This window comes from Platichthys flesus, chromosome 7, assembly GCF_949316205.1.
Source record: "Platichthys flesus chromosome 7, fPlaFle2.1, whole genome shotgun sequence".
Taxonomy (NCBI): domain Eukaryota; kingdom Metazoa; phylum Chordata; class Actinopteri; order Pleuronectiformes; family Pleuronectidae; genus Platichthys; species Platichthys flesus.
In genome coordinates, this window is record NC_084951.1 from 9877426 (window position 1) to 9890705 (window position 13280).

The 13280-nt window shown below is 41.6% G+C and overlaps 1 protein-coding gene across 2 annotated transcripts in view; it reads left to right on the top strand.

Moving 5' to 3' along the window:
* LOC133956683 (helicase ARIP4-like) overlaps window positions 1-12040 on the top strand; it is a 67584-nt gene extending 55544 nt beyond the window's left edge. For both annotated transcript variants that reach the window (XM_062391935.1, XM_062391936.1), the window contains 16 exons: window positions 120-253; window positions 971-1167; window positions 1335-1538; window positions 1639-1777; window positions 1872-2049; window positions 2637-2855; window positions 3407-3525; window positions 3664-3788; window positions 4312-4411; window positions 4531-4736; window positions 5531-5706; window positions 6467-6663; window positions 6896-7095; window positions 7212-7301; window positions 7417-7512; window positions 8031-12040. In XM_062391935.1, the coding sequence (XP_062247919.1) occupies window positions 120-253; window positions 971-1167; window positions 1335-1538; window positions 1639-1777; window positions 1872-2049; window positions 2637-2855; window positions 3407-3525; window positions 3664-3788; window positions 4312-4411; window positions 4531-4736; window positions 5531-5706; window positions 6467-6663; window positions 6896-7095; window positions 7212-7301; window positions 7417-7512; window positions 8031-9091 (3441 nt within the window). In that variant the 3' untranslated portion in view covers window positions 9092-12040. The remainder of the gene's footprint in view (window positions 1-119; window positions 254-970; window positions 1168-1334; window positions 1539-1638; window positions 1778-1871; window positions 2050-2636; window positions 2856-3406; window positions 3526-3663; window positions 3789-4311; window positions 4412-4530; window positions 4737-5530; window positions 5707-6466; window positions 6664-6895; window positions 7096-7211; window positions 7302-7416; window positions 7513-8030) is intronic.
* The last annotated feature ends 1240 nt before the right edge of the window (window positions 12041-13280 follow it).

Genomic DNA, 13280 nt, shown 5'->3' on the forward strand with positions numbered 1-13280 from the left:
CTTTTTGTTGTTGCTCAATATGTTTAAAATGCATGAAGTGGCTTAAAGTTTAAAAATAGTCTGGTCAGTTCATCATGTCAGCCCAAACCTAAGATCTCCGAATTATTTCTCTCTGTCAGGTGAACACGTTGCAGAACTGGCTGTCAGAGTTCAACACATGGGACCCGCCCCCGGAGGCGTTGCCTCCAGATACCGACCCGGCACTGGTGACACCTCGCACCTTTAAGGTTCACATCCTGAATGACGAACACAAGTGAGTAACAGGAACAAGAGCTTTTTTTTCAGCTGCGGGCCTTTTAAACTTCCTTTTCACTTTATCCCCATCTGGCTCTTCCTCTCCTCTACCTCGCCTTCATCCTCTTTCACAACAGCTGCTTCTGCCAGAAAGATTTGCTGATCTAATGCGTTGCGCGTGTGCTGGGCTTAGGGCGTAAAGATGAAGGAATGCTGCAAGATGAGTGTGGAATTCAATGAAACAGTCTTGTCTAGAAATGACACACTGACCTCATTTCTTCGTATCTTGCCGGCGTGATTGTTAAAAAATCCTGCTCTTCACACACTACTCATTTGCCATTGGTTTTTCAATTTATTACTCATTTATTATAATCATTGTTTACAAATCAATGAAAGATAATAATCTGAGTTTTTGTGACAAATTCTTCTAGTCTAGCTTGAAGATGCTTCAAATTACTGAGAAGGCAAAACGCTCCAAGAATACTTTTTGCATGCTACAGAGTTTTATTATTGTATTTTTTTCTTTGTAAAATTTAAGATTTTATTTGTATAGCTTTGGGGCACATCGTGCTTGTCACAACACAAAGAGGGAGAGAGTTTGTTTTTCTTTTTGCGCAAATGGGGCAAATGATTTGAGAGATTCAAAAGAAAAGTCATGAAAAAGAAGCTTAAATATATTACATTTTCTCAGTTAAGTGAGACATTATAAAAATGTATCTGTTCTTGTGCTGTCCAGGAACACAGCTGCCAGAGCCAAAGTGGTAGAGGACTGGGCAAAGGACGGAGGAGTACTGCTGATGGGCTATGAGATGTACCGCCTCCTGTCGATGAAGAAGAGTATTGCGGCCGGGAGGAAGAAGAAGACTAAGAAAACTACTGGACCTGTAGTTGTTGACCTGGACGAAGAGGACAGGCAGCAAGAACTGCTCAAAGGTGAGAAAGAGAAGAGTAAAGAAGAAGACAAGGATGATAGAGGTTTGGAGTAGAGGAAGAAGGAGGGAATAGACAAAGGAAGTTAAACGTAGAGAAGGGCAAGAAATGTGCCAAAAACTTCACATTAACCAAAGTTTTAAACATCGCCATCTCTCGTCTTCCTCCAGGTATCGAGAGAGCTTTAGCCCGACCTGGTCCAGATGTGGTGATCTGTGACGAAGGCCACCGCATCAAGAACTACCACGCCAGCACATCCCAGGCACTGAAGAACATCCAAACTCGACGCCGCGTGGTCCTGACCGGCTACCCACTGCAGAACAACCTGATTGAGTACTGGTGCATGGTGGATTTTGTCCGACCCGACTTCCTAGGTAAAGGGCAAGATCTGTAATGTACTTAACTTCCTGAATTTGAGCACTTTTCGTGATCAAAAGACTGAATACAGTTTTTAAAGCTCTGTATGTATTTCAGGTACACGCCAGGAGTTCAGTAACATGTTTGAGCGTCCTATTGTGAACGGGCAGTGTGTGGACAGCACGCCTCAGGACGTTCAGTTCATGAGGTACAGGAGCCATGTGCTGCACAGCCTGCTCGAGGGCTTTGTACAGAGGTGAGATGGTGCTTTTACAAACCTGCAGTCCAGAAAGTAAAACTCAACCTTCTTAAACATCTTATACATCTACTGACACCTGTCTTCATTCCAGACGAGGCCATGATGTCCTGAAGGACCAGCTGCACTCTAAGGAGGAGCATGTCATCCTGGTGCGTCTGTCTCCCCTGCAGAGGGCGCTCTACACAGAGTTCATGACCCGCTTCAGGGAGGCAGGAAACTCCGGCTGGCTCAGCCTCAACCCACTGAAGGCTTTCTGTGTCTGCTGCAAGGTGAGGAGCGGGGCATGTGTGCAGAGCTCTGTGAACTCAACCTGGACACAAAAAGATGATTATTTGATATGTATGGTAGTTTTTTTTCTTCAAAATTTGGATCTGTTCTATCTCCAAAATATAAAAAAAAACACACACACACATTAAAACCTAGGCGTGTTTGAAAACAACCCTAAAACCTGAGGGTTTACATAAACTAAAATCTCTCAGCCTTGAATCAGATAGTATCAGAAATAAAAAACATTTGATAGTTTAAGCATTTGTCATTCAATGTAAATCTTTGCAATTTCCCTAAACTTGTTAATTTTTTTGTTAAAAGCCACAAACTAAGCAAACTCGACAAGATCCCTCTTTCTTATTCCTCTTCCTAAAACATGTCTCTTACTGACTAAACCTGCGACACATTGTTTGGGTCTGAATCAAGTACTTATCAATGAAACACTGCTATACTATGGATTATATACTTTTTTTTAGACAAAGAGAGCTAACATACTTTCCTGGCAATTTTATTTTGCCTTACGACAAAAAATTGAAGTAAATGTGATGATTAAGTGTTGCTAAAAAGCTTGTCTCCTGTTATTCGTCAGATTTGGAACCATCCAGACGTGCTGCACGAGGCCTTACAGAAGGAAAACCTGGCGAGTGACCAGGATTTGGACCTCGATGACATGACCTCCACAGGACACACCCGGTGTCCGTCCGCTCCCAATCAGAAGCCCAAACCGCTGGAGAATCCTAACCCCCCAGGCGGACTGAGTCTCACCCAGCTGCAGGAGAAAGCCAATCAGGTCATCACTTACGAATGGGTACGTTCAAAGAGGAGCACTTTTATCACTGCAGCGCAAATCTTTGAGGACAAGCGGCAGGTTTTCCAACCTTTACAAGTTTAGCTGTGAACAGAAAAGTTTGTTTTTTAATGATACTTTCTCTCAGTTGCCAAATGTAACTCTGGTATCGCTTTAATTGTGTAATTTTATTCATATACTTTCCTAAACCTTCTTTGTTACGTTTGTTGGTGTATTTATCTGGCAACCAATAATAATAACACACTTTATTTATATAGTACTTTTTATAAAGTTTACAAAGTGCTTTGAGAAGAAAGCAAGAAACGTAAATTAAAACTAGAAAAGTAAATTAAGTAATTTTAAACAAAGTGTAATACACAATTTTTTTTACAGTTTTAAATAAGTATTTGTTAAAATTTGTTGTCATTGCTTACAATGTAACCTCACATCTTAATGGTCAGTTTTAGTTGCATAGATGAGAACCGCTTCTACGTAAACAGCTGAGCTATGTATTTGAAACGATTGTTTAAAAGGGACGGGACTTTGAATAATCTCTCTTTTCGTGTGGCCAGGCGAAGGAAATCATGTGTGACTACGAACCTGGCATCCTGGAGAACTCGGCAAAGATGGTGATGCTGTTCCACCTGATAGAGGAGAGCGTCAGGACGGGAGATAAAATGCTCGTCTTCAGGTAAGAGTTCAGACAAGATTTTCCCTGTGGCAGCTTCGCTCAGATTTATTACATGATTAGGTTGAATTCTACTTCGCATTACATTTACATTCAAGCCTGTTATCTAATCTGAACTCTCCTGTCCTTCTCCTGTCACAGTCAGAGTTTGTCCACGCTCACGGTGATTGAGGATTTCTTGGCAAAGAGGCCGGTGCCTCACTCGCCCAACACGTCCAACAGGGAGAAACCCAATCAGAACTGGGTCCGCAACCTCAACTACTACAGTGAGTGGTCATTTAAAATGATTGACAGATGTGTTTTCTAGCCTGGTATTTGAATGAGTAAGTAAGATGAATATATCTGGAGGACGAGTCAGTTTCAAAAGTTGTTATGCACAAACACAAGTGATATACAGTAAAAACATTAGGTTGAATATTGTTGACCCTGTTGTCTTCATTAGCATATTAAAGAAATAAAAACTAGTTTTCTGCTCACAGTACATAATATTACACACTAATGACCGTGGTGGCAGTAAATTGGTTTTCTGCTGCTTCTCCTCCCATTGACTCACAATGTGTGCTGCCACCTGCTGGTCTTTCTCAATATCATCCAGACTTTGGTTAATGGTTCTCCACAGGCCCAGAAACGACTTCACAGCAGTTGTAGAGTTGCTGTTTGTGTTTTTTAGATGTATCAAGACCATTCTTTAAAGAAAAGAGATAAAAAGCGCAAACTATAATATATCAATGTGTGGAAAGCTGCTGAAAACCTTGTTGTAACTCTGCATTGGTGTGTGTTGTCTTGAAGGACTGGATGGAAGTACGACAGCCTCAGAGAGAGAAAGACTGATAAACCAGTTCAACGAACCATCCAACACCTCCGCGTGGGTTTTCCTGCTGTCAACCAGGTAACAAGTCAACTCAGCATCCAAAATATTAATGGTAGAAAAGGACTTTGAATTATCGAGCTTACGAATGTGACATTTAGCTGCTTTAATAAACACGACCTGACCTCTTTGTTCCTCAGGGCTGGTTGTCTGGGAGTAAATCTGATTGGGGCGAACCGCGTGGTGGTGTTTGACGCCTCCTGGAACCCCTGCCATGACGCCCAGGCCGTGTGCCGTGTCTACCGCTACGGTCAGAGGAAGCCGTGTCACATCTACCGACTTGTGTGCGACTTTACACTGGAGAAAAAGATCTACGACCGCCAGATCTCCAAGCAGGGAATGTCCGGTGAGCTGGTGGCAGGGATCCATGGAACAGCACTGCCTTTTAATATGAACGTGGACACATTACAGTCAAATAACTCAAATAATTTCCCATAATGCTAAAATACACATTTTGTTAGATTAAAAAAGTGACACCAAACTAAGAGAGAGAGAGAGAGAAATCAATGAAAAAAAGCAGTGTCTCCCATTGCATTAATTCAATCTATGGCTGTATCTAGGGTGTATGTGCACAAACTCGAGGGTCATGCTCACTCAACAGATTCCAAGTGACTGGTTTACAGGCTAAAGATTGAAAGATGAGTTCTCACATGAGAAAAACAACTGCATTGCTTGCCACAGCTGTAGCCGAAACTACTGTTTGCATAGGCAGTCAGAATGTCATTGACCATAGCGCGAGCGCAATGTACCGTAACAGTGAGCATGTGGCAAATAGTGCGGCACACACCAAGTTAGAGATCTCATATGTCATTGTGGAATTAATGGAGTTGTCAGCAGTGAAATCTACACGGATGGACGATGACAATGAAAACTACAGTCCAGTCTCTTCCCGTCCAAAACTAAATCATCAGCTTTGTGTTGAAACTAGAGCTCTCTTCCCAAGAGTCTGACAGAGTAAACTGTCTCAAGTGTTTGTTGTAAGCTTGGACCGGTGAGACGGACACACTGATGCTGCTGATATTTTCGAGAGCTGTGTTAATCAGCCTTTTCCAGTTTGCTCTCATTGTTCATGTGCTCCTCACTTTCCTACCATCCTGGTCCACTCAACTCTTACTCTTTTTCCTCTTGTTTCTTCATCAGACCGGGTGGTGGACGACCTGAACCCTGTGCTGAACTTCACCAGGAGGGAGGTGGAGTCTCTTCTTCACTTCGTGGAGGAGGAGCCGGACCCCGACCAGGTCTTACTGCAGCCCCAGGACAATATGGAGCCGGTCCTCAGAAAGGCGCTACACCGCTATCCTCACCTAATCACCAAGGTAGATGAACAGAGAATCAGAATCAGAATAATTTTTTTTGCCAAGTATATTTGCCCATACAGGAAATTGCCTTGGTGTGGTTGGTGCACTGTACATAAAACAACAATCGGACATAAAATAACAATATATACAGTAAGAACAATAAGTTATGGAGAACCATAAGTTAGTGAGGGGAATGTTTTGTCAACCAGTCTACAAATTTTGAATTCTTTATCATGATCTTGTGAGGCAGACAACGAATTTGATTATGTGTCAACTTACGTAGAGAAGGCTGAACCAGAGAAGCCTGGAAAGACAGGAAATAGCAAATACAGACGGAAGATTGATATCATTCATAGCATTAGTATCTGTATTTTTCAAGGTCGCCCTATTATTCAAAGAGCCCTTGAGTCAAACTAACACCTGCTCAACTAAAAGCTCAGCTCGCTGAAGACATGGTGGTATTCACCATGCTGTGTCCTCTTTTTCTGTGTGCCATGAACCCAAAACCTCTGCTTTTTATGGGCTTTTCCCCAATGCCCATAAAAAAATAGTCTTTATTTATCTTTATTTACATTTGATCGCCTGTTTGTGCACACAGATGCACAAAGCACACCAGGCTTTTTTGAAACTGCTGCAGACTGTTGCAACAAATCTCTGTGTGATGGAGCCCTAATTACTTAGATGTTGGCATTTTGAATTAGATCAACTTCACAATTAAACAACCTATCATTTTTATCTACATATGTATCTCAAATCTCTTTTTCATCCACCCTTTCAGCAACCATTCCCCCATGAGTCCCTGCTGATGGACCGCAGGGAGCTGAAGCTGAGCAAGGCCGAGAAGTCGGCTGCTAAGAAGGGTTATGAAGACGAGAAGAGGGCCTCAGTGCCGTACACCCGCCCCTCCTACGCTCACTACTACCCCGCCAGTGACCAGAGCCTCAGCAACATCCCCGCCTTCAGCCAGAGAAACTGGTCAGTTACTCAAAGCCACATTAATGCCATTTAAACTAAAGGGAAAAATAGCTTTTTAGTGATAAGTACAAGTGACTTAATATGAAACGTGTGCAAGTATGTATTTAAAGATTTAGAATTTAACCTTTTTTATGTTTTTTAATGCAGATTTTAATTTCAATCCAGGAGCTCAAATAAAAATAGACCCTAATCCTTGTTTAACAATGAACACTATTCCTAACTTTCTGCTCAGGCGTCCCCCCCCTCGTACAGAGGAGAAGCCAGTGGCCAGTGTCCGGCCAGTCCAGTCAACCCCGGTTCCCATGATGCCCCGCCAGTCGTCTGCAGGCTCTGACACAGGCAATGAGTCATCCAAAACCAACCTGGGAGGATTCTCAGTGAAATGCCTGGAAAAAGCCGGGGTCTTTGTACAGAAGATCGTCACCACTAATGGTATGAAAACTCTTACTTCCCCCACATACCACTCATCGTTTTGAACTGAATATCTTATGATATTTGATAAGGAAATGTTTGTATTTACTCATCTCAAACGTTTTTGTAATTTTTAGACATAGTGATTCCAGGCACCAACAGTTCAGCAGATGTTCAGGCCAGAATCCCAGCTGGAGAGAGCATCCACATCATCAGGGGCACTAAAGGTAATCTATCCCTGCACACTGTTAGTAAATTATACTTGTCAGAATAATCAATTAACTGTTGACATTTTCTTTTACATATAATGATCTGTTTTTAATTGATCATTTCCTGTTTTAGGGACTTACATCAGGACATCTGATGGTCGAATCTTTGCCATCAGAGCAGCTAATAAAGACAAGACTGTAGAGGAGAGTACAACAGCACCACCGGAAGGTAATTTACCAGAAATGAGCACTGCTAAATGTGTAGAGTACTTGATAGACACACAGATCTAAAGGTTCAGTGTGTAGAATTTATCTAGTGGTGAAGTTGTATGTTGCAGATGAATACCGCCCCCCCCCCCCCCCCCTTTCAAACAGGAAAGAAAACCTGTGGTAACCTTCAGTTTTTATAAAAAGTCAAAGATGCTTAGTTTTAAGTTTTGTTTGGACTACTGTAAAAAATGTGGCAGCCTCCGTAGAGAGGACTCACGCTTAATGTAAATATAACGTGTTTTAAATACGAAGTGCCCATTTAAGGGTAAAGGAAACCACAATTCGTACAATTTAGATACAAATTAGTAGTGAAAACATCACTAGGATAATCTTATATCCAATTTCTGCTGATAGATCCCTTTCACCTAAATCTGACACACTGGACCTTTAAAATATAATTGACACTAAATTGTTCAAATAAAGTACGTGTATGTGAAGGGTTAAACTTTTTCTCTAAATCTAATCTCTTCTTCTCAGACTTGCAGGCCCCACCAGACGAAGTTTCAACCAATGGTAGTGACAGTTGTCAGTCACCTGACATTAAGCAAAAGGTGCCCTCCAAGCCTGTGCCCCGCCCACTTTCACCTGATTGCCCAGAGATCATCAACGAGCTGCAACGCTACACCGGAGCCACAGCGGGGCCAGAGATGGCGGCTGTGAGCAACGCAAACAACCTGCCTTCCACCAAACGGCCTCAGACCAATGGCAGCAGTAGGAGCAGTTTACCCAGTGGAACTATGAGCCACCATGATGCCTCTGTGACCAATGCAGTGCAGCCCAGCATTGACACAACTGCCGCCCAAGACATGAGAACATGCTCCAAGCGCAAAGCCTCCACCCCGCCTTCGGTTGAGCAGCCCAGCAAGCAGCCGTCTGCTGCCAAGCACTCCTCAGCCTCTCTGGCCTCACAAGGCTTCCCCTTCACTGGGGGCTATGGCCTCCCTCCACTCGGCCTCAACCCTGCCATGTTGAGTGGTTCACTGGGGCACCCGCTCTTTGTTGGGGCTGGTTCGCCTTACTTCCAACCCCCCCACACTCAACTGGGAGACCCCAGTTACATGTACGCAGATCTGTTTGGCTTGGGCGGAGCCTGCTCTTCCTCCACCTCCTTGTCAACAACAACAGCTACTGCTGTCTCATCTTCATCATCAGTTAACGCTGCCAGTTTGGTTCCAGGTGCCCTGCCGCCATTCATGCTGAACCCCAGCATGGCGGGCATGGCTGGGATAATCGCCCCAGGCTTCCCTCTCTCTTACAATCAGTCTCTGGCCAGCCTCTACACAGGGTCCATGCTCCCGGGTGGGCTTCCAGGACCAGCCGCCACTCCTGGCCCTGCTGGAGCCAGCTTCCTTTCCCAGTATCCTCCCACTGCTGCCTCCAGCTCCTCCTCATCCTCCCCTTCCTCCTTCTCCCCCTCAGCACGGTTTGAGGGCCACCGGGGTCCAGTTCTGATGAATGGTGGGAATGCTAGCAGCGCCAGCTGCTCAGATGATGATGATGATGATGATGATGATGTAATTGAGGTTAGGGGACAGTGACAGATGAATGATGTGCTTGGTTGAGAAAGCTTGATCCGATTGAAAAATCATCACAATAGGATGATATTCTCTGTGTCAGGATACAGGCTTCGAAGAGCCTGTGGCCGAGGCTGTGTGGAAATGGACAAAAAAATGAAACGCCAATATGTGATGACAACTGAGCCCCTGCTAACGAGTCTGTTCTGCCTTTGAAAAACTGTCCGAGAAGAGATTGAACACAGACTAGAGACAGAGCAACACACTTTGATGCTGAATAACACAGGATGAAATCTGAGGAAGAAAAAAAAGCTCCAAGAAAAAATAAAACCCGAAGACTTAGGGCTTCCAAGTTTTTTTTGTTCAAAACTGGCATTGAGATACTGATCACTGGACTTAGAACTGCTGATTATGGGCCTGCAGTGACCACAAAGGGCCACTAGTTGTCCTGTTGACTTTTGAGAATCTAGTTCTGCAGCTTTATCAATGTCATGACTCGTTTGCTTTACTCAGCTAATTAAATGATGATGTTAGGATGGAATTGCTTATAAAAAAAGTTGTGATGATAAAGTCAGCTGGTAGTAACGTCTGTTAAATATCAATACTGATGTATTGTTTGTCACATGTCAAATATTGCTACTGAATATTTCTTCAAATGATAGTGGTTAAAAGATCAAACAGAAGTTTTAAATGATGGTAATAATTCACTGCCAGGATGGTTGACGGTGTTTTACTACTTGAATTATTGAAGAAGCATTTTAAGGTCTGTTAAACTTTCAAACTCTAATGACAGAATGTATACTTAATAAATGCCTTTAAACCAGGCCTTTTTTGAAAAAAAAACTCCTATTTAGGCATCAGGTTGGGGGAGATCAGAATTTTCTTTTTTCTTTGCGTGTGTATTTTCTATTTGTGATCTTTGATTTTTTTTTAGATGCCTAGAAACAACCAGGTGAAAAGTAAAAAAAAACTGTTGTAGTGAGGTGTCCTCCTCGTAGCGGAGAAACAACCAACAGAAAATGCCTTTTTGCCTCCATCTTTCTGAATGTGAACTGTGAGAGAGAGGAGAGGCAAAGAGAGACAGACGGTCGCCGCGGCTCTCTGAATCTCGCCCACAGTCTTACTGTAGCCTAGCGAAAAACGATGCAAAACACTCACTCAAGCCTATATATGTATTTGTACAAACCCCGGAGGAATTGAGCTTGCAAACCCCCGAGTTTTGTTGTTCGCCTGTGTCGTTCCTTAGTCTGTACTTGTGTGTTTTGTTGTTAAGGGTTACAAAAGGAATGGTTTTAAAAAGAAAATTAAGTGAATAGAAACTTGTGTTATTGGTTTGGTGACTCGTACTGACACGGATCCATTTTTGCTCTGCTCTATCTGTCTCATATTTTGTCACCAGAGGTCAGTGTAAAACCAAACTCATTTTTTTTTTCTTTTTTGAGAGATGGTGTAGCTTTGCCAAAAAAAACGAGAAATGCACAAGCACATCATCAGCCTCCAGCGAAGAGGACTTTGTCTTATGAGACCAAATTACGCTGTCTACTCCTTCAAATCCACGACAGCAGCACGCTCTCTCTCTCTATTATAGCATCCTCCCACCCACAAACGACACGTACATATACATCATTCTCTGTATGACCCTGCAGGAAACACTGTACACTGCACTGCACTGTAAAAAGAGACACAAATCTGTACACGTCTGTGGACTTGTCCAACGCTGGGACAAGCTTCATCATCACATGCCCATGTTCCTCTTCAGATTAACCACACGCCACCGTTCAGCTGTTCAAAATTATCCACTCTGATCACATCAACCGTTGGATCACTGTCCTCGAATAGAAACTCTTCTCCTCCGAATCGGCTGCAGGAAGAGCTTTAAAAAAAACACCTGCTCTTTTGTGGAAAGCGAATCTCTTTAACATCATCAGAGCAAAGACTAAGCATTTACTGTCATTTCTCTTCCATGTATTTTGCTCTTCATATTGAAATTGTAAGTCTACATATGTTTCTTTTTTCTTTCTCTCTTTATGATGTTTGAATTTACCAAATTTATTTATTTATGACGGTGCGTATTTATTCATTTTTATTTTTTGTAAAATGTATTTTTTTTGGTCTTTATTTGCTTTTCTTTGTTTATAAACATTTTACAGTCATGTAACATTTTTGTTACTGCAGATGGAAAACACTTAATTTTTTATGTTAATGTATTTTTTTTTTTTTAAGAAGTACGATCTGCCAATCTGACCCAACACGTGAACTTGTGCAGAACTTGCATGTGGACCAATGAACTGGTTTGTTACTGTGCACATTAATATCCAGGAACAACATATTGAAGAAAGATGGAGTAAATATGTTTACAGTAACTGATCAGATGTTGATTATATATTTTAAAAGAAGACATTAGGGATATATTGATCATTGGGGATAAATTGATCAGCTCTGATTCCTTCACCCTGCATCGTCACAAGCTGCATTCAGGACACGTATCTTAGAATTTGTAACTGAATAATATGAGCCATTTGTGTGCATGTAAATGAAGCAAATTCACAAGGAATGGGTCAGAAACAGGCAGTAATATCAGTCAAAACCTGAAAAGAAAACTATGATATCAAGTGCTTCTCTTTTCTTTACTTTTTTTGTTGTTCATCATATCATCAGATATTTTTCCTCAGTGTTGAACTGTTTTGTTGTCAGCTCAGCCTTTGCTGCGCAGTTCAACTGCTCTTTTATTTCACAGCTTTCTACTTGAATTTACATATTTATTTATACAAATCGATTTGGTTGAGCCGACTGTCTGAATTCCATTTTATTCGAGGAGAAGATAAAAGCTGCTGACTTTGAGGATTGGCTCTAGTCAAAGCCTATTGTGTACTTTATCGATGGATAATGTGTATGACCGTGGATTACTTTTAGATCCTTTTTTGTGTTTGTTTTTTGGAAGTTTGTAAATAAAAAGAAACCTGTTCTAAATAGCACTTTTTCTTGTTTCTTTATAAATAGTATCAGCAGTTTGAGCAGGTAACTATGCACATTTAAAGTCTTATTCCAAGAAAATGAACCACTCGTAAAATACCATGACACTAATATAACGTTCTCCACCACATTCCTGTGATATGACAATAATTAATGTGATAAAGCACCTTTTACAGTTACAAAAGGCTTCACACAAGATACTTATGAATAAGTTATTAATTCGAGGTAAACTGATTTGAAGCAACCACTATTTAAAGATCACACATTAGGGAGGAAATGCTACAGATTCTGAAAGGTTTTAAATGGTAAGACCAAACCCAGGTTTAAATAGAATTATAAACAATCGCATATGAATGCACTGTACTCTACACAATACTGTATTTTCATGAAGCATTTGCAAATCGATATTGTTGTTTTTTATTCAGATGAAATCTCTAAAACAATACTACAAGCCCTCAAACACTGAACTGATCTGTCCATTATAATTTGTATTCCATTTTAGTATGAAGTTTATTAAATTGTTCCTTTAGACTAATAATAATTAACCAAATAGACAAGCATAACAAAGACAGAAATGTGAGATTTAATATCAGACCTTTAAAGGTTTTTTCTGTTACTCTATTTTTACATAAAACATACTTGTCCATTGATAAATTGAAGAACATGGACAGTAAATAATTTTTTTTGCAAGGAAATGTCGTTTTTCCAGATGATTACAGTATAAAACAAAAAGAGTGCCAACTAAAAGCAGTTGAGCTAAACTTGGATGTTGTCTTCTGTTGATTTATCCATAGTCATATGGATACGACCTGTGTTATTGATTGCTGCCGAATGATTAATTGTCAGGTTCTTACAGCGTAGTGGTAAGATGGATGGAGGGTGAACTGTGGGTCTGGTTTGTAACCTCCTCTCTCCACATCCTACTTTAATTAATGTTCTCTCTTATGGGGTATGAGAGCTGAAGGCCTCCTGGCTAAGCACATTTTGAAAACATCCAATAAGCCCTTAAAATCAAGAGCCACCATATAGCCAGATATATCATACTACACTTTACTATGCTATACTCTGTTTATGACCCTGTTGACTTATTTTGAGTGGTTTGCTGGGGCAGTAGCATTTCACCTGCTGATAGGAAGAGACTGGACGGACTGGTAAGGAGGGTCAGCTCCTGGGATTTGCCCTTGACCCAGCGTCGTGGGACAGAGGAGGATGATGGGGAAGCTGTCAACTCTTTGGGACA